This window comes from Leucoraja erinacea, chromosome 1, assembly GCF_028641065.1.
Source record: "Leucoraja erinacea ecotype New England chromosome 1, Leri_hhj_1, whole genome shotgun sequence".
Lineage (NCBI taxonomy): Eukaryota > Metazoa > Chordata > Chondrichthyes > Rajiformes > Rajidae > Leucoraja > Leucoraja erinaceus.
The window spans coordinates 154908973-154936215 of NC_073377.1; the positions used below are offsets into that span (position 1 = coordinate 154908973).

General features: G+C 43.5%; 1 protein-coding gene across 1 annotated transcript in view; it reads right to left on the reverse strand.

Annotated features, from left to right (window-relative positions):
* Window positions 1-27243, reverse strand: part of frem3 (Fras1 related extracellular matrix 3) — a 144595-nt gene that overhangs the window by 13487 nt on the left and 103865 nt on the right. The window contains exons 7-16 of the mRNA XM_055646139.1: window positions 25994-26143; window positions 18174-18383; window positions 17870-18067; window positions 14334-14498; window positions 14067-14249; window positions 12054-12184; window positions 8136-8294; window positions 4824-5127; window positions 3072-3203; window positions 947-1278 (exon numbers count right to left, since the gene is read on the reverse strand). Of these exons, the coding sequence (XP_055502114.1) occupies window positions 947-1278; window positions 3072-3203; window positions 4824-5127; window positions 8136-8294; window positions 12054-12184; window positions 14067-14249; window positions 14334-14498; window positions 17870-18067; window positions 18174-18383; window positions 25994-26143 (1964 nt within the window). The remainder of the gene's footprint in view (window positions 1-946; window positions 1279-3071; window positions 3204-4823; window positions 5128-8135; window positions 8295-12053; window positions 12185-14066; window positions 14250-14333; window positions 14499-17869; window positions 18068-18173; window positions 18384-25993; window positions 26144-27243) is intronic.

Genomic DNA, 27243 nt, shown 5'->3' on the forward strand with positions numbered 1-27243 from the left:
TATTCCTATGTCCTTTCTGCCAATGTCGTATTACCTGCCACCTCATTAAAATATGAATAAAGGTGAGAAAAGGGCATCAATTAATTTAAACAATTGGATAATTCAAATCTCAAATCATTTTTTTTAACCATAAATGTTAAAGTTTCATTCAAATTCTGCTATGTTTTAAGTTAGGTAGTTATATGTGTGCAACTCTTACTTATCTCCAGGGACAAATACAAAATAAATTAAAAAGGCATTCTATCAAAACACCATTTGGGTGCAAATCCTTGTTCACTTTTGCCTCTCGTTCTCTCTTACTTCTCAGAGTTGGTAATCCAAGCTCCAAAGGCAGGCCTGTCATTTCTCTAAGCTCAATATAATTTATTGGTCACAGAAGATGCAGAACAAGGAAACAGCTTCTCTCATCCCCCTGTATTAAGGGTTTAGTTTAGTTCAGTTTAGAGATACAGTGCGGTAACAGGCCCTTCGGCCCACCGTGTCCATACCGACCAGCGACCCCCGCACATTAACACTAACCCACACACACTAGGGACAATTTACATTTATACCAAGCCATTTAACGTACAAACACGTATGTCTTTGGAGTGTGGGAGGAATCCGAAGATTTCGGAGAAAGCTCACGAGGTCAGGGGGAGAACGTACAAACTCCATACCGACAGCACCCATAGTCAGGATCGAACCCGTGTCTCTGGCGCTGAAACCGCAGCAAGGCAGCCACTCTACTGCTGCATCACGGTGACACAGTTGGAAAGGAACAGTCTCAAAAGTGTGTGCTATGTACACTTTTTTTTATGTACGTGCTAAATCCTGAATCCATTTTGAGAATATACAAAATTGGGAGTCCAGCCGCGTAGTAGAACAAGGTGAGGTCAGACAAAAATAACAGTATCTATTTTCAGAAGACCAAACAATTCCCAAGATAATCATCAATCTTCTATCTTACCTGCCCATCAGTTCCAATAGTCCCGCCACAATCAGTCAGAAGTTCAGACATGTCATAATAGCTTGTGAACTCCCACAGGCATGCTTCAAGGTTGAGGTTACGATAAAATCGAAGAGTACTGGCAGAGCGCAGTGCGGTGCTGTACTGATATGGCGATGTTTCTCCAATCACTTCAGGATTCTTTGTTGCATCGTTTATGAAGCCATAATGGGTGGATAATTCATGATGATCCAATAGGTTCGAACATTTATGGTTACCAACACGCGTGCCATCCGAGCTCAGAGTTAACTCAAAGTTGGACAGGGGCCTGGTTGAGATGGCAGGGAGCATGCCTGTAAATTAGATGGAAGTCAGCTAAGAAGAGATCATTTCAGCTGAAAACTTGTCACATTACGTGTGGATTTGAAACAAAAACATTTTAAACATTTTAGCCAAATCCACTCAAGTAACATGAACAATACAATACAATACAATTTATTTTGTTGCCATTTGAACCTCATTGAGGTTCAAACAAAATTTGGTTTCTGCAGTCATACACACGAGAAAAAGAACCAAGACACAACACAATTTACACAAACATCCATCACAGTGAATCTCCTCCTAACTGTGATGGAAGGCAAACGGACTGCAGAGGCCGCTGCGACGTGAGTCGCGCCGCCCACCCACGTAAGTTACCGGAAGAGAGAAGGTAGGTGATGATGTGGAAGGGAAGGAAGCTTGGAGTACAGGAGACCACCCACGTAAACCAATGTCAGAGGAAGAACTCACCTGTCAAACAGTTAGAGGTTTTGATTTAACAACATGTTCCTGAAAACGTGAGCTCATGAGCTCATGGTCAACTGTATTCTAAGAGGCTACAATTTAAAGGAATCAGAATTGCAGCATTTTACATAGTAAATGGAATGTTACGTTGACAATTTCCACCTGTGCCTTGGTTCATTTTAATGGACAGGAGAATTGGACTGGTTTACATAGAGACATAGAAAATAAGTGCAGCAGGAGGCCATTCGGCCCCTCGAGCCAGCACCGCCATTCATTGTGATCATGGCTGATCGTCCACAATCAGTAACCCATGCCTGCCTTCTCCCCATACCCCTTGATTCCGCTAGCCCCAAGAGCTCTATCTAACTCTCTTTTAAATCCATCCAGTGAATTTGGCCTCCACTGCCTTCTGTGGCAAAGAATTCCACAAATTCACAACTCTCTGTGTGAAAAATATTTTTCTCATCTCAGTTTTACATGGCCTCTCCCCTTATTCTTAGTCTGTGAAATTGAGAACATTTTTCCTGCATCTAGCTTGTCCAGTCCTTTTATAATTTTATATGTTTCTATAAGATACCCTCTCATCCTTCTACATTCCAGTGAATACAAACCTAGTCTTTCCAATCTTTCCTCATGTGACAGTCCTGCCATCCCGTGGATTAACCTCGTGAACCAGCTTTGTGTCATCTGCAAATTTGCTAGTGTTATTTTTAATTCCATAATCTAAATCATCATCGTCTCAGCTTTGTCTTCGTTTGTTCATAGTTTTTTTTCCTCCAGCTACTGATTCAACATCTTCTACTTCGGAAGCATTTGATGATCCAGTATAAATCTCACCCTGCACTGCTTAGAGTTTGACAAGGTTTTTGTTTCCTCTCAAGTTTCCACACTGCTACGTGGAAGGTCTCTCATTAAGCAATAAAATAGCATTTGAAAAAGCAATTTAAAACACATTTTAAAATGTGTATGACACACAAAAGGTTTATCTCATTATAAATGACTCTCTTTTCATCTCCCTATTAAAATTCTTTCTTCTCAGCTACAGAAGCTTCCAATGCCTAATCATTTCTCTCTTTCTAAAGTGTTAGTGCCATGGTACCTCTTCAATTAGCTCTTCTTCAATGCTGCTGTTTTACCCTCATCGGGTTCTAGGGCTTAATGTTTGCCTACTTCTCGATAAACTTGAAACCAACATAAAAACATCTCCATGTCCTCGCTCGTGATGTCTTGTAACACCCAACGTGGACTATACTGGAGAGGACAGGGCTGATATGAAATGCAACAAACAGAAACGCAGCTGCGGGAAGCACAGAGGTAAAACGACCAGGACTTTGGATGAATAGATGCGTTCCGATGCACTCACCATCTATATGAGGCATGGTTACCGTTAGCTTGATAAGGTTTGGCTGGTCAGGATCATCTGAGTCAGTGTAGCGCAGCTTTGCAGAGAACGGTTCAGCACCGACTGCTCCTGGCACACGAGGCTGGCAAAGTCCTGGAAATACAATGATCAACACGTTTTCAGACATAAAGGTGTGAAGAAACACCCATCTTCATAATAACGAGATTCATCAAAAAGTGAAGATAGACACAAAACGTTGGAGTAACTCAGCGGGACTGGCAACGTATCTGGAGAGAAGGAATGGGTGACGTTTTGGGTCGAGGCCCATCTTAAAGAGCACTCTTTTGGTGCTTAAATTTACAATGTCTTCACTATAGAGCATCAATCAAAGGAATTGGTGAGCTTTGTGGCAATAGCTTTGGAATTATGTTACAAAATAATAATTAATGACATTATCATGCAAAACGTAATCCTTTATCAGCAATAAGAGGATTTGATGCAAACTTGAAAGAGAATTCTTGCTTTGCTGCAAATGGTAATAAGAATTCTGATATCACCAATGACTAATTAAAATAATAAAGGAAGAGCTAAGTTTGTGACAAATTGATTTGAGGTTGGTATAAATCCAAACTCTGTAATTATACTGAGACATGTTAGTGATAAATATTTAACTTAAATTCTTCTCCCCAAGGTTTATTTGATTCAATGTTTGTTAAAACTGGTATAATGCCAAATGTTAATCAGGAATAAACTCCCTGTTAGTCTGTGATGGGATATTTATGTTATCACTGTGAAACGTTTCAAAGAGGAAGGATAAATCCAATGTTTCCTTCTCGATTTCTCCTCATCCTATGGAAAGTATAATTTTGCATTATGAATTCTCTCTATTTATTAAACGATTAAACGATTAACAATAAATGTACGTCAAATATTTCTGCATCAATCTTCCTGTTCAAAATCATTCGAAATAGGGTGGATGAATTGAATGCATAGTTAGTAGTTAAGGGATATGATATAGGTGGAAATACGGGGACATGGCTCCAGGGTGACCAAGGCTGGGCATTTCCGGTCTGAACCCTTCTTCAGACCTATTACTCTAAGTTACTCCAGCAGATTGTATCTGTTTTGTCTTTAAATCAACATCTGCAGTTCCTTGTGTCTCCATGATAGAATAGCATAGTGGAAATTTATGCACTTTGGGTCGATGACCACGTAGGAGGTGTAGTCAGCCGAGCTACAAGTTTTGACTGACTTCCAACGCAGTTAACATTAATGGTAGAATGGACCAGAACTGACAGTGAATGCGGGGTAGGTAATAAGGGTCCTTTCTTTAGCTGTTCAATTCTCCTTAGTGATCAGTGAGAAAAAGAAGAATTGCCTTTATATTGCTCATTTCACGAGTTCAGGATGCCCAAAAATGCTTTATATATATTTTATGTGTAACAACTGTGGTAATATGGCATGAATTTCCATACAGAAAATCCCACATGATAATATGCTGATTATGCCCAATTTATTCATCAGCTAAGGCTCAGATATTGCCATGGCCGTTATGGAGATCCCATCTGTTGGAAAATGGATGGAGATTGGGTTAAATTTTGCTGCATTTTTCCCATATGGCAGATAATTCACTGACACTTGCAAGAAAGGAACACACACGTTTCTGCGTGTGCGGCAGAAGGAAGCAAACGTGTAGGGCACTCAGTTTGAAGAGGAGTTTTGCCAAAATGAAAATCAATGTTCAGTCTGAATGTCTGAACCTTGGCCACTCACCGTGTTCCCTGCTGATTGTAATGATGGGACTGAGGAGCTCCAGGCCTGCGTCCCCACTGGCAGTGAATGCACGGGCCGCACACTGCACCCTGCAGCCTGCCCGGAAGTAGATGGAGTCCAAGGTGATCATCTTGGTGCTGGTGAAGAAGGTGTTGGAGTCTACTTCATGCAGGGGGCTGGTGACTCCATCACGGCCACTGGGGGCGCTGACAAGCCAGCGGTATTGGGTCAAGGTGTCGTTGATATTCTCAGCTGAACAAATTGATCCGGTCTTGTCATAATCCGAGTACTTTGGATTGCAAGCCTGAAGAAGAACAGAAGAGTGGGCACCCATGAGTCAACAATACTAGAACTCCCATGGAAAGTGACATGGAACCAAGTCACTGCAATGCATTCCAGTGGCCAACTGCACTGACTGGTTAGCACGCATCAAAAAGCTTTTCACTGTACCTCGGTACACGTGACAATAAACTAAACTGAAACTGAACTGAACTGAATGCTGCTCTGCTCAAATGCATACTAGTGCATCACCCGTCTATGTTGGGATGAGGAGAGAAGGATGCAATAAGTCTGGAAAGAAAATATTGTTCATGAGGTGATGAAATATGACCTCTGTTAGATGTTTCATTTCACATAAAAAATCTACCGTTCAATTAAATTACAATAATAATGTCATAGATTTGCAATAATAAAGAGTGGTTACAAACTTAAAAGCACCGGAGAAAGAAACTGAATCGTACCTGAAAAGCCAAACCAAACTGCAACACAAGATTGACATGTGCAATTGATCCAATGCAACAAATTGTTCAATGAATTGACACAGGCAATGAAGATAAATAAAGACCTTATCAAATCCCAACAATTGTAACACACATCCCGCACACTGCTCCGTACAATAAACTTTAAGGAAGATTACTACCCCAACATCCATCTCCATAAGTAAGCAATCCTGTCTAATATTCATGGATCCCAATATTCAACAGTGGCACAGCTGATGGAACTGAAGTCTCAGGACCAGTGATCTCAGGGCCAGTGATCCGGGCATGATCCTGACCTGGGCTGCTGTCTGTGTGGAGTTTGCACCTTCTCCCTGTGACTGCATGGGTTTCCTCCGGGTGCTGCAGTTTCATTGGTCGATGGTGCTTTATTTATTTATCACACACGCAATTGCACAGTGAAATTCTTTTTTCACGTATCACACATGCAGGCGCCCCTTTTTTGGCGCCATTATTCAAAGTCCGGTCGGCCCACGCACTTGATGTACTGGAGTGGTTCCTGCGAACCGATGTTTCTCTCCTCTGCTAGCCCAGCCATCTTTGTGTACTGTCCAGGGGGCACCGCACGATGGCTGCCTCGCCCACGGTCTGTCTTCGTCTTTTTCATTCTTTGCGTGTTTATTTTTTTGTAAAACGTTTGTTTTAGCTTATCTTTAGTTTTTGTATCTGTGGGGGCTGGTGGGGGAAAACTATTTTTTATCTCTTTCCCCGATGGAGATGCAACTTTTTCTGTGTCGTATCTCCGTCTGCAACCTCGTGGCGTTGGCTGCCTCTTGTTTGGGACTTCTAGGGCTCCAAAGCCGCGGAGCCTGCAGACTTTAATATCTTGGATCGAGCGATCCTTTTGCCAGGGGTTTTTGCTCCAATCTGCGGGAGTTACGGACTTTAACATTGTGAAGCTCGAGGTACCTGGTTAGGGACCGATTTTGGGGACTCAAAGCCGCAGGAGTTTAAACTGTCCCACTGCGGGAGCTTAGACCGCCCCGACGTGGGAGCCCGATCACCGGCTGCGGATGGTTCGATTCCCCCGAGGAAAGAAGATAAGACTTTATTGCCTTCCATCACAGTGGGGAATGTAGATGTTTATGTCAAATGGTGATGTAGTTGTGCGACTTGTTGCTTTTTTGGTATACTGCACGGCAAACCAAATTCCTCGTATGTTGCAAAACATACTTGGTCAATAAATTATGATTATGATTATTATCAGGGTGCCTCCTGCAGTCGACCTTGAAGGCGCTGGAGACATTACCCCGGTTCACATCCTACCGGTCCAATCCTAGCGCCCAACATCTCCAGCTCCCTCCTGGTTATGCCTTCTGATGAGCCTTCGGGCAGGTTACAGGCCACTGCGACTGACGAGCCTTCAAGTGTGTTACCGTCCCACCGACCGCCAAGCATTCAGGCGTGCCCCGATGGGCCTTCGGACTGGTTCCCAATCTTGGTCCCACCGACCGACGAGACTTCAGGCGAGGTCCCGCCATCTGATGAGCGGGGTGAGCAGGGAGCGGGGATACAACAGGAGCATCTGATGAGCGTGGAATCCCGGTGCCACCGATCGGCTAACCTTCCAGGCGGGTTCCTGGTCCGACCGACGAGCCTTTAGGTGGATTCCTAGCCCTGTCGACCAACAAGCCTTCGGGCAGGTACTGCAGTCCCAGCACCTTGGGAAGGCCTTGTCCAACATCTCCAAGACGTACAGGTTTCTAGGTTAATTGTAAATTGCCCCATTGGGTGTAGGGAATGGATGAAAAAGTGGGATAACATAGAACTAATGTAAATGGATGATCAATGGTCGGCATGGACACAGTGGGCCGAATGGCCTGTTTCCATGTTGTATCTGTGGAGGGAAGGGGATAGTTGATATTTCGGGTCGAGATCCTGTTACAAGACTGAGACACCCAAGAAGGTATTAGAAAGGTAGCTGATTTCGACAAGGATGGTAAAGAGTTGATGTTGCAAGGCGTGGAGTGACCAACAGCTCATACTGTACATTACAAGTGCATCGCTCTACTCAACATGCCCAGTAGCTCCAATCATGCTGAAAATACTAGCTAGTAACTGGAGATTAGGGGCAGCACAGGTGCACAGCAGTGTTGCAGTCAATTTGCTGTCTTTCAGAGCCAGAGACCTGGGTTAGGTCCTGACAATAGATGCTGTCTGTACGGAGTTTGTAGCTTCTCCCTGTGACGGCATGGTTTTTCACCGGGTGCTCGGGTTTCCTCCCACTTTCCATTGTCGTGTAGGTTTGTACAGAAGCAAGTGGCTTCTGTAAATTGTCCCTAGTGTGTGGACTAGAACCAGTGTACGGGCGATCGCTGGTCGGCATGGACCCGGTGGACCAATGGACCTGTTTCCACGCACTATCTCTAAAGCTAAAGAAACTGAAACCAATTATGATTCAAAGCAAAGAAACATAGAAAATAGGTGCAGGAGGAGGCCATTCGGCCCTTCGAGCCAGCAAATTGCCTCCAATTGCACCACAAAATCTGTGTTAAGGGAGTTAATTTAGTGGGAATGGATCTTAAGCATCTCGTACCGTAACACAGATGACAGGGTAGCCAGTAGCTGGATTGGGATTTTCTTTTGCTCTTGCGGTGTCATCGTACAACAGGAGAGAGACAACTTGAGGAACAGCAGGGAAAGTGACGTCAGCCACACTGTCCATTTCTTCGATATATACTATAGCTTTGTTCATCTAAAGGAAAGGGGCAAAAGGCAAAGCAGAAACACAGTTATCTGGAAGCATTAACAAATATCAAACTCTAAATTAAATGTTCTAACTGTTTCACCATGGACAAGCAAAGCTCAAGCGATGGAGTTGTCCCCTTATAATTTGTCATTGTTTATATTCATAATCCACTTGCTCAGGAAAACAAGAAAAAAACAATCAAATCAACAACAAGAATAAAATGGATATTGAAGTCAAATAAAATAAAAGGGTGCAATGCGTCAGATTGGGCCCCATACACTGAAAGACCTTGCTCTTGCCATGACTAAGAGAACATGCTTGTTGTGGAAATAGGTCCGGGCATGGGACATAAAGTGAGGAGCTCTTGGATGAAAATGATTGAGGTCAGAAAGGAAACGGGAGAATGAAAGGAGACTTTCATTTGAATTTGAACGAAACATATAAGATTGTTAAGTGCTTGGACACGCTAGAGGCAGGAAACATGTTCATGATGTTGGGGGAGTCGAGAACCAGGGGCCGCAATTTAAGAATAAGGAGGAAGCCATTTAGAACGGAGACGAGGAAACACTTTTTCTCACAGAGAGTGGTGAGTCTGTGGAATTCTCTGCCTCAGAGGGTGGTGGAGGCAGGTTCTCTGGATGCCTTCAAGAGAGAGCTCGATAGGGCTCTTAAAAATAGCGGAGTCAGGGGATATTGGGAAAAAGGCAGGAACGGGGTACTGATTGGGGATGATCAGCTGTGATCACATTGAATGGCGGTGCTGGCTTGAAGGGCCAAATGGCCTACTCCTGCACCTATTGTCTATTGTCTATTGAGAAATGGGCACGTAGGTGGTCATTGCTGTGGTTGGCTGCTGGGAGTAAGGGTTGGACACGCGGGTAAAACCAAGGCCGGTCTCACCCTCAGGAAGTAAGAGCAGGGTTGGGTCCATTCTCAACTTGGCATGGGAATGAAATCTGGCCTCATGAGAGATGCAAGAATCAGAATAAAAATCAGACAGGAGACAATGTTATGTATCCAGTGGATCGCGGCTTCAGGGAAGCCCATTGGCCAAACTCAAGGGCCGGCAGATCGTGGTTGGCAGCTCCAGGGGAAGTTTCTGCCGAGGTGGTCCCCTGCGGATTCCCCCATTCTCCAAGTGAATGGAAGAGCCGGTGGATCACGGCCTACAGGATGAAGTTGCCGAGCCGGTCCCCTGCTGAATGGACCAGGCGGACCGCTGGCCTGGAGAGGGGTGGCCACCTTGCAGGCCCCTGCACGTCCCCCAAAGACCAGAGACTGTGAGGGTAGCGCCAACGACATCAGATGACGAGCAATCTGGTAGGAGGTGAGAGAAGGAGATGGATGGAGGCCAGCAATAGCCTGGGGCTTTCCTGGAACAGGCGCCGCTGATAAAAACTAGAGCATGGTTCTTTGAAAGTAGTGCCAAAACATGGCGTCTCTTGCACGCAGGATCAGTGGACTATGGAAATACTCTACTGGACTGTTTGTAAAAAAATGGATTTTATTGTGCTAGCACCACACATGTGACAATAAAATCACCAATGAACCATTGTATGGGTTGAGCTTATGTTTGAGGGTGATGCGAAAAAATAATAATGGTTGGGCTCTCAAAGAACATGGCTCAATATTAACACCATAATTGGAGAAGAGAGTTGAGTTAAGGTTTGTGGAAGGGTGATGAACATCCATGAACATTGGGAGTGAAGGCTTGGGTTGGTGATGAGCGAATGATCTAAGGGCGGTAGAAATGGCAAGGGTCAATCTGGCTATAAAAGGCGATGAGTTAGTTTTGCAATTAAGTGGTGGTGGGTTGTGGTGACCAAGGGAGATAAAGGATGAGATGAGGGTCTAGAGGACCATGCGGAGGTGGTTTCCCAGCCATGGGAAGCGCTCTGCAGATCCCCTCCTTTAGGCTTCCTTGAACTACCCCACCTTTATAGTGAAGATCTTCACTCCATGTGTGCCATCTGCATCATACATGATGGAACATCACAGCAGGGGAGTCCAGGCATGTTTTGCCCCATAGGATGAGAATGCACATATCTGAGAGCTCCAGATGCACAGAACACCTGGGCAGGACAGTTCAACTCCAATGATCCAACTAACAAGTTCCCAATTTTATATGGCAAACCTTTTGCATAGAAATTCAATTGTGTAGAATATATAAGGTGTTGTAATACTCATTTGAATTTGTAGGTTCATGCCATTTATTGATCCATGAAAGGCATTGGCCAGGAAATAATGTCATGGTGTCACACAGCACGCAAACAGGCCCTTCGGCCCAATTTGCTCATAAGATATCCTGTTTCCTGAGTTTGAGTGGCTCCCCTCAGGACACAGACTCCGCTGTCCGGGTTGCCGGACACAGAGGAGGAAGGCAACCTTCATCCCCAGGGCTGTCCAGCTTTTTAATGCTGATCACTGACTCATGAACATATGAAATGAAATAACCTTCTATATGCACTTTTTAATTGAAGCACTTAGGAAGCACTTTAAAAATTATTGCTGTGTGTTGAATGTTGATGTGCGGTGTGTGTTGTGTGATTGTGCAGTGTGTCTGTGAAATGCGTGTGCTGGTTGATTGTGCAGCATGCGTGCTGCTTATGTTTGTTGATTGTGTCCCTTTTTAAAAAGCTACTGTAATGCGCACTTTTAAATTGCCCCTCGGGGACGAATTAAGTGCTTTGAATTGAATTGAATTGAATCTAAGCCAGTCCCATTTGCAAGCGTTTGGCTCATACCTCTCTAAACCTTTCCTATCCATGTACCTGTCCAGGTGTCTTTTTAAATGTTATAGTACCTGCCTCCTCTGGCAGCTTGTTCCAAATACTTACCATCCTCTGAGTGATTTATTTAAGAAGGAACTGCAGATGCTGGAAAATCGAAGGTTGACAAAAGTGCTGGAGAAACTCAGCGGGTGCAGCAGCATCTATGGAGCGAAGGAAATAGGCAACGTTTCGGGCCGAAACGTTGAAATTTCCTTCGCTCCATAGATGCTGCTGCACCCGCTGAGTTTTTCCAGCACTTTTGTCTACTATCCTCTGAGTAAAATGGCTGCTGCACAGGTTTGTCTTCAATCTTACCCCTCTCACCTGAAACATATTTCCTCATGGTTATGCTTCATCCTTGGGAAAAGATTTTATGCATTCACCCCAAGACGGAATATATCATCACAAATAGATGGACAAAATCATTGTGGCCATTATTGTCATCAGTAATAGTGTACAAATATTTTTCCAATAACGTCAACATAGAGAACATCACACTGTACAGCAGATTGATGAAAAGAATGTGCTCACATATTGCTGCCCTTCTCCTTATAATAACATAAATAGTGTATAAAATCATGAGAGGGATAGTAGATACACAGAGTCTCTTGCCCAGAGAAGGTGAATCGAGGACCAGAGGACATAGGTTTAAGGTGAAGGGGAAAAGATTAAATAGGAATCCGAGGGGTAACTTTTTCACACAAAGGGTGGTGGATGTACAACAAGCTGCCAGAGGAGGTAGTTGAGGCAGGGACTCTCCCAACATTTAAGAAACAGTTAGACATGTATATGGATAGGACATGTTTGGAGGGATATGGACCAAGTGCAGGCAGGTGGGACTGGTGTAGCCGGGACATGTTGGCCAGTGTGGGCAAGTTGGGCTGCAGGACGTGCTTCCACACTCTATGACTCTACAAATAAAATAAATAATTGGGGTTGCAAGCTGACACACCAGGGAAGACCTGTAGAAAGCAACTGTGGGCCAAAGCATTACCTGTGTTTCAGCCACCATGTTCTCATCCGGCTTCAAGTGAACAGTAAAAGCTTCCCTCATCTCCCGCTCTCCGTCATACACAACTTCAATCTGTACAACATGTTCCGTGTCCCCTTCTTTAAACTCAAGATCTGAAATAAATGTCCCAAATTATCAGCTCGCTTGCATTAGATCAGGGATGCTTTCATTATTTCATCTGGTTTTGGTCCAAACTAGTCTATTTACCATTTTCTGTCAGGTCCAGCTGACCCTGGTCTCACTGTTCACGAGTGCTTTAAAGAACAGGCACATAGATGAAATTCTTCTGATGCTGGCTACACTTATAGTCCAAGAATTCAACTGATGTTTATCAAACTGTAACTAATGTGGATTTTTACAACAAAGGTGTTGGTGATACTTGCACAAAAGCAAAAGGCTGGAACTATTGCAATTTATTGTCTTTATGGAAATAGGCATTATATACATAAACAGAGGGATGAATTGTTCTGGCTGAGTGTCGGCAGTTCCAAAGGGAACTGTCAGTTGTTCACTGCTCAGGATGAATTGGGCTTCTGTGTGCACATGGATAAGAGCAGAACCTGAGACCTCTTGAGGGTCAGATGAGATGCATCAGACTGTGCACTTCACTGCTGAATTCATCATCCCGTCTAGTGACATAGAACTTTTATACCCAGGAGGGCTGATGCATGAATTGCAACACGATACATCTGAAACGGGTCATTGGCTCTTTGAGAAACAGAAAATGCAGATAATTGTTTATTTATTGTAGCGTTCTTTCAATAATTTGGTAATGCTTTAGTGCATTTTAACTACAGTTTTTGAAATTATAAACCTTTATAATATTTTTATTATTTAAAATCTGTTTTAACAATTCTAAAAAGATTAAACAAATGCACAAATTTAGCAGAAAAGCCCTTCTGCAATCTTTGACAGCCAGTGAGCTGGAAGACTGCAGGATATGTGCGTCCACAATAAATTGGTAAAGGGAGGGAAACGCAACACGAGTCGTGCAACAAACGTCACAATCAAAGTGCAAGGAGCAACCCATTTAAAACTGATAGGAGGAGAGATTTCTTCATCCGGAAAGTGATGAACTTGTAGGATTCTCTACCACAGAAAGCATTTGAAGCCAAGTCTATAAATATATTCGAGGAGTTAGATATTGCTCTTAGGCCTATTTAATTCAAGGGATATGGTACAAAGCTGAAACAGGGGACTGACTTTGAATGATCAGGCATGATCATACTGAATAATGCAGTGAGCTTGAGGGACAACATGTTAGTTTAGTTTATTATTGTCAAGTGTACTGAGGTACAGTGAAGAGCTTTTGTTGGCTTGCTATCCAGTCAAAGAATAGACTAAGCATAATCACAACCCTTTCTGGCTTAAGCCCTCCCTTCACCACCTCCAGTTTAAATTCCATTTGGAATATTTTGGAGGACCAAGAAACCAAGTACCAAGAACCAAGAACCGCCAACCTGTCCACAGTATAAAGATAAAGGATAAAGGGTACAACATTTAGTGTAAGATAAAGTCCGATGAACCGAAAGGGTCACAGTTTAAGGATAAGGGGGAAATCTTTTAGGACCAAGATGAGAAAAATATTTTTCACACAGATAGTGGTGAGTCTCTGGAATTCTCTGCCACAGTAGTTAGTTGAGGCCAGTTCATTGGCTATATTTAAGAGGGAGTTAGATGTGGCCCTTGTGGCTAAAGGTATCAGAGGGTATGGAGAGAAGGCAGGAACAGGATACTGAGTTGGATGATCAGCCATGATCATATTGAATGGCGGTACAGGCTCGAAGGGCCGAATGGCCTACTCCTGCACCTATTTTCTATGTTTCTATGATTAATGATAGTTCAAATGGCCTATTATTGCTACTATTTCTCTGTATCTATTCAAATCCAGCAATTCATTTACGCAAAGTTTGGGTTTGAACTATAAAAACAGCTACGATACAACTGGAATCTCATTGCAGGTGGCACGGAGAACAAGTAGTTTATGTCTCTGACCTTCTGATAATGGATTGTAGTCTTCACCAGAAGTCGCTGATCCATCTTTGGTGTGAACTCGTACAATGGAAACCCTTGATGCATCACCCAGTCGTAGCACAGGGATTGTCACAATCGCTAATTCCCCAGGCCCTTGAGGCTCCTGGACGCTGTACTTTGATTGGGAAAACTTTATAATTGGTTCTATTAAAAAAAAATAAAGATATGTATTGGTCACCGATTTTCTTTCAAAAATGGAGACTCTGGTTAGGTGCGTCAGAAACCTACTGTCTCCTCTATCCTTGATCTTGATCAGCGTTTCGTTCTGTTCACCCACCGATGCTCCAAACGAGGACTCGCTGCGTGCTGTGCCAAGTACCAACCGGAACTCCTCCTCCTCTTCATAAATGGTATCGTCTACCAGAACCACGGTGCAGGGTTTCTCAGCCTCCCCTAGGTATCAAAAACCATCAGATGAAATCGCATGAAATGATTCTGGCCTTCATTTTGTAAACCACTGGACAAAACCACAGCCTTGGTATTTTCAGACCTCATTTCTTTTTTTTTAATATAATGTTTTTATTAAAAGCATATGTACAAATGATAACAAACGATAAACTGATTACAGAGTTCTTACATAGCTTCAATTTTTTTTTAAAGGAAAGAAATAAAGAAAGAAAGAGATAAGAGAAAGGAAAAAAGCAAGAAAGAAAGGAGATTACAAATATAAAGATTGTGGAGATAGATCTGGGAGATGTTGAGTATAGGTGTTCATCCAACCCTAAACTCAAGTTGTGACTTTAAATTTTGTGTTAAACCAGTTTACTTTAAAAAAAAATTCAATAAATGGAGACGATATTTAAAAAAAATAGTTCTGGTTTGTCAATTAAGACAAATCTTTTTTTTTCCAAATGCAAGGTCTCGGTCATTTCCGTAATCCACATTTTAATTGTGGGGGTTGCTGGTTTTTACCAAAATATTTTTTTTTCTTTTTTTTTTAAATTTTATTTTTATTAGAAGTACGGTAAATTACAATACTACACAGCACATATATCTTAATACATTTTTTGTACCGCTTCATTCTTTTTGAGCTTTAAGAAAAAGATAGAAGGAAAGTAAAGAAAGTGCGCAAGAGTCGTGAAGTGCAAGAGTGTTGGGAAAAGAAAGCCCCTTAGAAAAGAAGTTAGAGAAGGAAGTAAAGTGAGAAAGTAGACCCTAGAAAAGAAAGAAAAAGAAAGTAGGAACAAGGTTTTTTCCAAAATTTACGTATTAATTTTTTCGCAGTTATTAAACCGTATTCAAGAAAGTGTCTCTGGCTTATCGTAAAGTTTGTGGTATGTTCTGATAATCCTTTCAGACCTCATTTCTATGGGTAAAGAACACAATAATTGGAAAGCAATGAGGCAGAAAACGGAATCTCTACCATGAATTAGTTAAATGGGCCCATCAGACATTATATAAAACTAACATTTATCTCACTGCAGAATGAGCTAAATATTACAAGAACACTATTAAAAAAAGGCAATTATTGGCAAATTCAAAATTACTGATGCATTCTTGTGTGGGTCCGGAGAGTAATAACCGTATGGACATGTGTGAATGACACAAAATGCTGAAGAAACTCAGTGGGTCAGGCAGCATCTCTGGAGAGAAGGAACAGGTGACGTTTCAGATCGAGAACCATCTTCAGACTGAGTCAGGGGGTAGGGAAATTAGAGGTACAAAAAGGTACAGAACAAATCAGAGCTGGCATTGATGACTCAGGAAAAGTGGAGCCCACAATGGTCCATTGTTGGCTGCCGATGAGGTGATAACAAAGAGAAACGAACCGTGCAATTAACAAGACGGCAAGGGTGGGAGAGAGGGGGTGCAAGGACATCATTGACAGGGCACAAATGCAGACCCATAAACCAGCCATGGAAGAAGTGACCAAACATGGGCGAACATCATGCTGGACATGAGATGCCGTCGGGCGTGGTCTACGCTTGCTTCTACTTCTTCTGTAATACAAGCAGTTTCTTTGGAACCATTGGTCACTGACAACAAAATTTGGTCCAAAGTAGCAGAGTCTCAAGGTAGGGTGGAGACCCCTTAAGCAAAGCGGAATCCTCCAGCAAATCAAATACGCTGAAAATCAAATTGCTAATATGCAAACCCAGTGCATGGACATGTTGTACATTGCTGAACACTACCTTGTGAATTTTAGATCATGCAGGTGTGGCAGACCCATCTCAGCATTTCCTAAAGATAGCCACCACCAGGTAGTTCCCCCTTAAGAAGCACACCACTCAAAGTGACAGTGCCCTCTCAGTCCTTTTCAAAACCTAGGCACGGGTGTAATGCAGGGAATGGGGCCGTCAACTTGCATGCAGTCTTGGGATAATTGATCAGGTAAATAGTTGTCTTGGTGATTGAAAGGAGCACATTGGTCAGATCAAGGGGAATAAGTTCATGTGAAAAAGAGGCAGTTAGAATTCAGTTTAATATCCAAATCCCTTAGCAAAGGTTGCTACTTTCCCCTCAGCCTTGAGTTGTGACCCAAGACACCCTTTCCTACTGAACTGCATTCACTCCAAGTATAGATGTGCAGGGGAAACCACAACGTTACTAAACCATCAACTGCCAATCTTCAACCCCAAATTCCCTTCCGGACCCCAGGTCAACCCTCACTCAACACTCCCAGGCCTCCCAATTAGAACACAATTTATCAATCCCTTGCTAAAGATTTATCTTGCCACCATGCTCGCCCCTCCCCGACTCTAGGCTCCTTGCCCTTGTAACCTGTGAACCCTGACCGCTCTTCGTTGTCACCCCTTCAACTCTCGGTGACCTCCATACAAAACAGAGCTCTGCATTTATGGTGCAGTGGAAGAAATTGTTTTCTCTAAATAAAACACTGAGATATGTATATTACTGAATTTTGCACCAACTGACCCTCAAACTAAACCTCTGTTGACTTGCCCTATACTGCCCGACTAACATTTCTTTACCTGACCAGTTTGATATCCAGCTCATTATTATCTCCATTCCCATTGCTCCTGTTCCTTTTCATCTCATCTAAAGTAATGTTTATGTCAAAATACTGTCAGAGATTCGTAGACAGAAAGCCGTAACAATCTTAATTTCCAAGCATACGTTGGTCAAATATCTTAAAAAGGTGGACTAGATAACTTCATTTGGACTGCTGCTAGTTTCCTGCTGCAAGTTCAGCAGAGCTACTGGATTGCCAGAGAAATTAGCTGAAAACAATTTTGCTGTGGATGCTTGGGAGTTTCTTGGTGAAATTACAATTGGAAATCAGGAGAACTGTCTTCTCCTTGTGACCTTTGGATGTATCTTACTTCACATCTGAATTGCTTTAGCACTCAAAATGTGTAGGAAGGAACTACAGATGCTGGTTTAAACCGAAGATAGACACAAAAAGTTGGAGTAGCTCAGCGATACAGGCAGCATCTCTGGAGAGAAGGAATGGGCGACGCTTTGGGTCGAGACTCTTCTTCAGACTAGCTGAAGAAGAATCTCAACCCGAAAGGTCACCCATTCCCTCTCTCCAGAGATGCTGCATGGCCCACTGAGTTACTCCAGCCGTTTGTGGCCATCTTTGCTTTAGCACTCAAGCCTGTTGTCCCTGTCGCCATCACATGCGATATCACCACATTGAAGGTGGAAGCCATGCTGGTATCACTAAAAGACTGGCCGAGTTGTTCCACTGAAGCATTCAATGAATGACACACATAGTGTAAATTGTGCATAGGACCACCCACCATGGTGTATGTTGTATGTTGTATGCTGAGGAATGCATGAAGTTAATGCTAATTGCTTACCGGGCAGGAAAGTAACAATGGAGTGGTCTGTGTTTGGTCTTTCTTCATAATCACTCATAACCTCTGCCGTTCCTTGGCGGGTGTAACAACGCACTGTGGACTTATAGCTGATATCACCACTACGGTACACCACTGCTGTAACATGCCCAACCTTTTCCTTTTGTACATACTGAGGTTCCTTGAACTGCATCTTGGGCACTGAAGACACACAAAAAGAGATTCAGATACTTCCTTTAACGTATGAAGAATTGGATTACTCAACTGAGAAGGTCGCCAAGATCTGATTTCACGTCTCAGTACTTACAGTCCGATGTGGAATCGTCAATGGTGACCAACGTCTTGCTGGGCTCACCAAGCACAGCATTCATCGGCATACGAAGCACAAGTTCAAAAGTCTCAGGTCCCTCAAGGACTGGTTGTCCAAGGTCATCCAGAACGGTGACACGGAATGTCTGCATGGTTACACCAGGGGCAAAGTCCAAATTCCGGCTGATTCCAACGTAATCAACTCCAGCTTGTAAAGAAAATGAAATCAAACAAATTGTATGATGGAACATATAATTCTCATTCATTGAAAAGCAGGGGTGTGGAAAGATATGAAGTAGGTATATTCCTTTTCATTTCTGTTCTGTTTTTCTTTTTTTTCTTTTTGCTTTTCTAATGCATTTTTCTTTGCTTTTTTTTCCTGTTGTTTTTCCTTTCTGGCTTTCTCTTTTTCTCCACGTCTTTATGGGCTCTTTTTCTTTATTGATTCAACAAACTACTAATCGTTAACTTTTAGGGCCTACACATCACTACTTTACTTAATCTCTTCTTTTTTTCTTCTTTTCTTACTTTTGTTATTTGTTTATTGTTAAATTTAAAACAAGAAGTTGTACACAAAATGTATTATGTTATATGACATGGTTTATACGACTGTACATTGCTTCTAATAAAAATATTAGAAAAAAAAAGAAAAGTAGAACGTGAATTTCCAGTGGGCGGCGCGACTCTCAGCGGGGTGGGGTGGGAGGTAGGGGGAAACTTTTAAATCTCTCCCTGCACGGGAGACCTGACCTTTTCTCGTCGGGTCTCCGTTATCGTTGGGGCTGCAATGAGGAGCGGCCTCCAACAGGAAGAGACCGGGGACTCTGGTGCCGACGACTCACCGTCACCGTCGCGGGGCTGGCCGAGTTCGGAGCGGGTGGAGCGGTGGAGGAGCGCTGCTGCTGCTGCTGCTGCGGCCCGACCGGAGAGTCGGAGGCTTCAACTGCAGGTCTGCGGACGGCGGCACCGGGAGCCCGCGGGTCCCTGGAGGGAGACCGCTTTTCAGGGCTCTCGCAATGGCGACTTCTCCCGCCCGAGTTGCGGGGTCGAAGAGTTCCTGGAGCTGGACCTGACATCACCGCCCCGCGCGGCTTGGAATGGCCGCATGACTCTGCGAGAGCACGCCGGGGGCTCTAACACCAAGACCCGGTGTACGACCTCGCACCACCCGGCGTGGCTTTAATGACCGCGGGACAATCGCCATCGCCAGCCGGGGGCTTTGACTTTGACTCTGACACTCGGGGGGGGGGGGGGGGGGGGGGGGGGGGGGGGGGGGGGGGTGCAGTGGAGAGATAAGTTTTTTTGGTCTTCCATCACAGCGATGTGATGGATATTTATGCCAATTATGTTGTGTCTTGGGTTTATTTGTTTGCTGCAGAAACAGCATTTCGTTTGGACCTCAAGGGGTCCAAATGACAATTAAATTCAATTGTATCTTGTATCTTGTTTACAAAGGTTTACAAGGGTGGCACGTTGCTATGAGATGGGTCTGCCACACCTGGCAAAGTTAGTGGCATTCAGCTCTAAATAGATACGTTGTGGAGTCAAGCCCCACCTTCTTTCCCTTTCTAATGATTGGCATTCATGGTTAACACAATTAAGAAAATGTACATGTCAGATTGACACTCGAGAGAGACAGAAGGAGCAGTAGATGCTGGAATCTTAAGCAAAACACCACGTTCTGAGGTAATCAGTGGGTCAGGCAGCATCTCTGGAGGCAGGCATGGAAATCGCTATCAAAATATGGAGGGGACACACAATTTTTTGGCGGCCGCGCGCGCATGCGCACACACACACACACACTCACACGCGAGGCTTCGGAGGCTCAATCCAGCGCTAAATGCAGCTCAACTCTGCCTGTCTCGCCGGGTTAACCTACAGCCCTGCCTGGACTGACGGGACACCAGCGCTGCTTCTCCGCGCTGACTGTAAGCCTGGGCCATATTTCCCGCAAGTTCAGGCAGGGCCGTAGGTTAACCTGGCGGGACAGGCTGAGTTGAGCTGGGTTTAGCGCTGCTTCTCTGCGCTGGCTGTGGGCCGGGGAGACACAGCTCCCATCTGACTCCCAACGCTCTGGCCACCCCCGGGCTTGGGGCACTCGGGTGGGGACGGGGCAGCTCCGGAGAGCCGGGATCGTTCCTGGCTGCAGATAAGGCACAGGTCTGTTCCACGTCTCCCTCCTCCAATCACCGCACTCTATCGTCAGTCCCACCCCCCCCCTTACTCCTCCCTCCTCCAATGATCGTGCTGAATCATCATGTCCCGCCCCCATTGCCTGCTGACCGACATCTCTCTCGTCCAATCAGCGCCCTCGATCAGCAGTCCCGCCCCCACTGTCTCGCGGAAAGCGGAGATTTCACCGGGTTTTAAAATCCGGATTACAAAAACTTGGGGGGGATGTCCCCCACCTCTCAAAACAGAGGGGGGACGTGACCCCCCTGGCCCCCCCCAGGATTTCCACCCCGGTCTGGAGGCCATGGACAGGTGACTGAAGAAGGTTCCCAACCCAAAAAATCGCCTTTCATTAACCCATAGAGATGCTGCCTGATCTGATGCGTTACTCCAGAACGTTTTCCTTAGAGTGAACAATGTATAACTGGAGCACTGCCGTACTCCGCCTGATCTTGATTCTAAGATCTCCAAACTCTACTAATTCTTGCCTCTTGCACATCTCCAATGTTCTTTGTTCCTATAATTGCCTGGGCTCTAAGCTCTGGAATCTCCTTTAATTAATTTCCTGTTGCTAATATATGTACAGTCTCCACTTTTAGACTCCACAGCAAGGAGGAACATTGGACATAGAAACATAGAAACATAGAAAATAGGTGCAGGAATAGGCCATTCGCCCTTCGAGCCTGCACCGCCCTTCAATATGATCATGGCTGATCATCCAACTCAGTATCCCGTACCTGCCTTCTCTCCATACCCCCTGATCCCCTTAGCCACAAGGGCCACATCTAACTCCCTCTTAAATATAGCCAATGAACTGGCCTCAACTACCCTCTGTGGCAGAGAGTTCCAGAGATTCACCACTCTCTGTGTGAAAAAAGTTCTCCTCATCTCGGTTTTAAAGGATTTCCCCCTTATCCTTAAGCTGTGACCCCTTGTCCTGGACTTCCCCAACATCGGGAACAATCTTCCTGCATCTAGCCTGTCCAACCTCTTGGACAAGATCTTGCTGCACCGAGTTTACTGTCCAAAATAATCAGCCCAAAAATCACCCATCCTCACTGCAGTTCAGTTTAGTTCATTGTCACATGCACCAAGCTACAGTGAAAGACTATTGTTGTGTGCCATCCAGTCAGCAAAAAGACAATACATGATAACAATCGAGCCATTTACAATGCATAGAGATTTAAATGCGTGGAGCGATTGTAATATGTGATTGTTGTCCTGCTTCTGTGGCTAGCGCGCAGATAGTCACCTGGGTCGGGCGCCATCTTGGAAACAGTAGCATAGCTCAGTGTGCATGTGGAGGGAGGGCTGATCTTGAACCTCCTTCACTCCTGAGAGACAAGCAGCGAACCGTAGTGAGGCTTCAACAACCAGTAGCCTCAGGTGGTGAGTAGTGGGGCCCTGCTCTTAAATGCTCAAAAAAACTTTGACAAGAGGAAAAGCTGAGTGGAAAAACTTACTTCTTGTCACAGTCAGGAGAGGACTGCAGTTTTAAAAGCTTGTCTCCAATGTTCAGAAACATGCATCTTTGCAGTGATTTAAAATATTTTAAAAATATAAATTAAAAGCATTAAATTCATGAAATAATTAAACATATGATAAAAACCTTTATGTTTTTTAAAACCTGCCCTTTTGCACCAGCCTGGAAAGTCCATCCAAATGAAACACCTGACCATGGCTACAGAATCCTCAGCATCTGTCATTCCCTACATCTCTGAATTAGTAAAAAGGAAAATAATTAGTAAAATTAGAAAAATTTAAAAAAAAAGATTAGTGAAGACAAATGTAGGTTTCCCCTACAGACAGAGAGAGGTGAATTTATAATGGGAAACAAAGGCAAACAGTACTTTGGTTCTGTTTTCACTAAGGAAGACACAAATAATCTCCCAGAAATACTAGGGAGGGACTGAGGATCGAGTGGGAGGGAGGAACTGAAGGGAATGCACATTAGTCAGTAAATGGTGTTAGGTTAACTGTTGGGACTAAAGGCAGATAAATCCCCAGGGCCTGATGGTCTGCATCCGAGAGTACTCAAGGAGGTGGCCCATGAAATCGTGGATGCATTGGTGATCATTTTCCAACTGGATCAGTTCCTATGGGCTGGAGGGTGGCCAATATAACCCGCTTTTTAAGAAAGGAGGGAGAAATAAAACGGGGAATTATAGACCAGTTAGCTTTACATCGGTGGTTGGGAAGATGCTTGAGTCGATTGTTAAAGATGTTATAGCAGCGTATTTGGAAAGCAGTGACAGGATCGGTCAAAGTCAGCATGGGTTTATGAAGGGGAATTCATGCTCGACTAATCTTCTGGATTTTTTTGTGGATGTAACAAGTAGATTGGATAAGGGAGAGCCAGTGGATGTGGTGTATCTGGACTTTCAAAAAGCCTTTGACAAGATCCCACACAAAAGATTAGTGTGCACAATTAGAGCACATGGTATTGGGGGTTGGGTATTGACATGGATAGATAACTGGTTGGCAGACAGGAAGTAAAGAGAAGGAATTAACAAGTCCTTATTAGAATGACAGGCAGTGACTAGTGGGGTGCCACAAGGTTCGGTGCTGTGACTCCAGTTATTTACAATATGTATTAATGATTTAGACGAGGGAATTAAAGGTGACATCTCCAAGTTTGCGGATGACACAAAGCTGGGTGACAGTGTGAGCTGCGATGACGATGAGACTGCAGTGACTTGGATAGATTGGGTGAGAGGGAAGATACTTTGCAAATGCAGTATCATATGGATAAATGTGAGGTTATCCACTTTTGTGGCAAGACCAGGAAGCCAGATTATTATCTGAATGGTGTCAGATTAAGAGAAGGGGAAGTGCAACGAGACCTGGGTGTGTTTGTACATCAGTCACTGAAGGTAAGCATGCAGGTACAGCAGGCAGTGAAGAAAGCTAATGGCATGTTGGCCTTCATTGCGAAAGGATGTGAGTTTAGGAGCAAGGAGGTCCTACTGCAGTTGTACAGGACCCAGGTTAGACCGCACCTAGAGTATTGTGTGCAAATTTGGTCTCGCTAATTTGAGGAAAGACATTATTGGTTTTGAGGGAGTGTAGGTTCACCAGGGTAATTCCCGGGATTGTGGGACTCACATATGATGAAAGAATGGGTCAACTAGGCTTGTATTCACTGGAATTTAGGATGAGAGGGAATCTTATAGAAACATATAAAATTCTTAAAGGATTGGACAGGCTAGATGCAGGAAAAACATTCCTGACGTTGGTGGAGTCCAGAACCAGGGGTCACAGTTTAAGAATAAAGGGTGTGGAATTCTCTGGCACAGAAGGCAGTGGAGGCCAAATCACTGGATGTTTTCAACAGATACTTTTCAAGTTAGATTTAGCACTTAGAGCTAAAGCAATCAAGAGATATGGGGAAAAAGCAGGAATGGGGTATTGATTTTGGATGATCAGCCATGATCATATTGATAGGCGGTGGTGGCTCGACGGGCCGAATGGCCTACTCCTGTACCTATTTTTCTATTTTTCTCTGTTAATTCCAAATGCAGTACTCAGACTTGGTGCAGTTCAGTTCAAATGCTGAAAGCTGGTGGTTCAGAAATGGCACCCCATACTACCTGCATTTATCTCATCAGCCTTTTCCAGAGTTTAAAGATCATATCTGGTCTGTCCTCTTATGAGAAGAATTCCAGCGTATTCAATCTTTGCAGTAGTTCTGAGCAATATCTTTCACACCATCTCTAAACTTTTATATCCTTTTTATTAAAACATGAGACCAGTAAAGGTGTGAGGAAATTCAGAGTGTCTCCGAGGATCCTCCAGTGCTTCTACGCAGCGGCGGTGGAAAGCATCTTGTCCGGGAACATTACCATCTCGTTTGGGAATTGCTCTGCCAAGGACAAGAAGGCTCTGCAGAGAGTAGTGCGTTCGGCCAAACGCACTATGGGAACTTCACTTGCCCCCCTGCAGGAACTATACATCAGGAGGTGCAACTCCAGAGCCAACAATATCATGAGAGACCCCTTCCACCCCTGCAACGGACTGTTCCAGCTGCTACGGTCAGGCAAACGCCTCCATTGCCATACGGTGAGAACGGAAAGGTTGAGAAGGAGTTTCTTCCCAGAGGCCATTCGGACTGTAAACGCCTATCTCACCAGGGACTAACGCTACTGAACGTTTTTCCTTCCATTATTTGTTATGTAAAATAATATGTGTGTTATGATTGTGTTTATAGTTGTTTGGTTGTTGGTCTTTTGCACCAAAGTCCGCGAGCATTGCCACTTTCAATTCACTGCACATCTCGTATGTGTATGTGACAAATAAACTTGACTTGACTTGACTTGAACAAGCTAACAGTTCTCTATAACATTAACAGAGCTTCTCATTTTATAATTATTTTTTCTTTAGATAATAATAATAACAATAATAATAATAATAATAATAATAATAATAATAATTATAATAATAATAATAATAATAATAATAATAATAATAATAATAATAATAATACAAATAATAATATATTTTATTGTCATTGCACATAAGTGCAACGAGATTTGGTTTGTAGCTTCCATCCGATGTCATAACTTAAACAACTTAAAATTTAGATTTAGATATCCCGAGAACATGGTTTATAAAAAGAACAGTAAAACAGTCTAAAGTGCAAATGTGTCTGTGCGACGTGACCATCCGCAGGAGACAGTTCATGGGGGTGGGGGGCACTCAGCAGGGCCGGTTCAGAGCAGCTATGGCTCTGGTGATGAAGCTGTCCTGAGTCTGGAGGTGCGAGATGTTAAATCTCGTGCATTCTTTCTATTTTTATTGAGTTGTTAACCTGCTCTGATCATTTTAATGATTCCCAGAGCTGTACCCGAAGATTGATTCTTACTCTCCGAAGAATACCTGGTTTCAATATTTCTCCTTTCATGATGCACCAGCTCACACTTATCCCCAAACATTCTGCATATTTATTAACAACTAATATACACCCCAGTATTTTCTAATTTTGGGCCTAATTTTGCTCTTTTACTGAAAAAATTATAAAGCTCAAATATATAGAGGTAGGCCCTGTATCTGCCATTCCGATCTGCTGCAAATCCCAGTTAGAAGCTGAGAAGAGAGCAAAGGATTCTGTTCCGAATTGTTATCCTGATCCTCCTTGATATTTGACACCATGTTTGAGTAACAATGAAAAGGTCGGCCGGCTGAGAAAAGGTTACATATCTGTCAGTTACATTCATCTATACAGTTAACCTTCAATTGATTTCACTGGCCTTGGATTATGAATTGCCCAAAAAAAGGAAAAACACAAAATGGCAAAGCATTTCCAGAACAAAAATAGGCTAATAGGTCATGACTAGTGTTTATCCTCCATGTAAGCCTCCTCCACCCTCTCCTATTCAGTGACCTCGCTAGAAAGAACAAAAGTTGATGTTAGGTGAATGGATGACCTGACTTAATTGAGATGACCTCCTTGATTATTATGTCATCTCTCCAATATTCTACAGCACATCAGGTATAACATTGGGGTGAGATAACATAGGACATAAGAAAACACATTTCAGGAGAAGAGCTTTCCAAGTAATACAATTCTAACATCATGTCCAATATCAAACTACGAAATGATCCAAGCAACACAAAAGATTAAGCTTTAGATTTTGAAAGTTCACAAACCTTCAGCTGTGGTTGGTTCTGCTTTGCGGGACCGCACAGTGACAGTCGCAGTCTTTGACAAGTCGGTTCCTGTTCTCCAGACACGCACCTCCACGTAGCCAGCGCTTTCATCCACCTCATAATCCTGGTCTCCGAAATAGAATGCAGGCTCTGCACATAACAATTGAAAAGGAACAGGCAGAGGAGGTGAAAACTGATGTTACAGTATATTGAAAAGATGCTTCCGAGACCCTCACACAATAAATCCTGCTACGACGACACCTTTACTAAACTGAGCAAAGTAATCGTTGATCTGGTAGAAAACCCGCATAGTGTTGCAAAAGGTGATGATCTGCAAGCATTTTTATCACACGGCCATCTGGCTGCAGTATAATCCTGTGGCCATAAGCTGCACCCTTTATCCGTCCTCTCTAATGTTGTTACTAGCTTCATTGAATTGGGCTGCCAGTCAACCTGCCTACTAATATAAACAAGCTTACCGAGGGTATTCACTGGAACAATCTTTTTTTGCCAAAAGACAAAGAGAGAAATTTGAGTCTCTCTATTAAATCTCCTGTCTACTTTAGGATGGAATAAAAGACAAGTCAGTTTCCTTCATCAGAGTGGCTTCCTGATCGGTAATCAAACTGACAATTTAACAAAGGGTTGAGCACTAGTGTTTCAACGACAGCACCCACCTTCATCTGCACAGTCATCACTAACCTCAGAAATGCATCTTTGTCCTATCTTTATTTAATTGAATGGACTGGGCAGTGCTGATTTTTGCCAGCAGAATATTTATTCTATCGCTCAGCTTTGCTGGGAATCAAAATCCTCTGACTTTAAATTTAGTTGTGGATCTGAAATGCATTGATTTCAACTGGTATCATAGGGAAAGATTTAATAAGTTACATACTATTTTTAAAAGTTTTAATTATGCATGTTTAATGCTTGTTTTTGCTTGTTTTTGCTTTGTTTTTTGCTTGTGCTTTTAATTAAAAAAATTAAAAAATATTTGAATATACCGTTGCTCAGTAGTATAGTGGTCAGTATCCCCGCCTGTCATAGGGGAGGAAGGGGTTCAATTCCCCACTAGGATAATGCATTGCAGAGTTTTTACATTCTCCATATGACTGTGTGGGTTTTCTCCTGGTGCTCCGGTTTCCTCCCACACTCGAAAGATATACAGGTTTGTAGGTTAATTGGCGTCGGTAAAAGTTATAAATTGTCCCCAGAGTGAAGGAAGGAAGGGTGATCGCTGGTCGGCACGG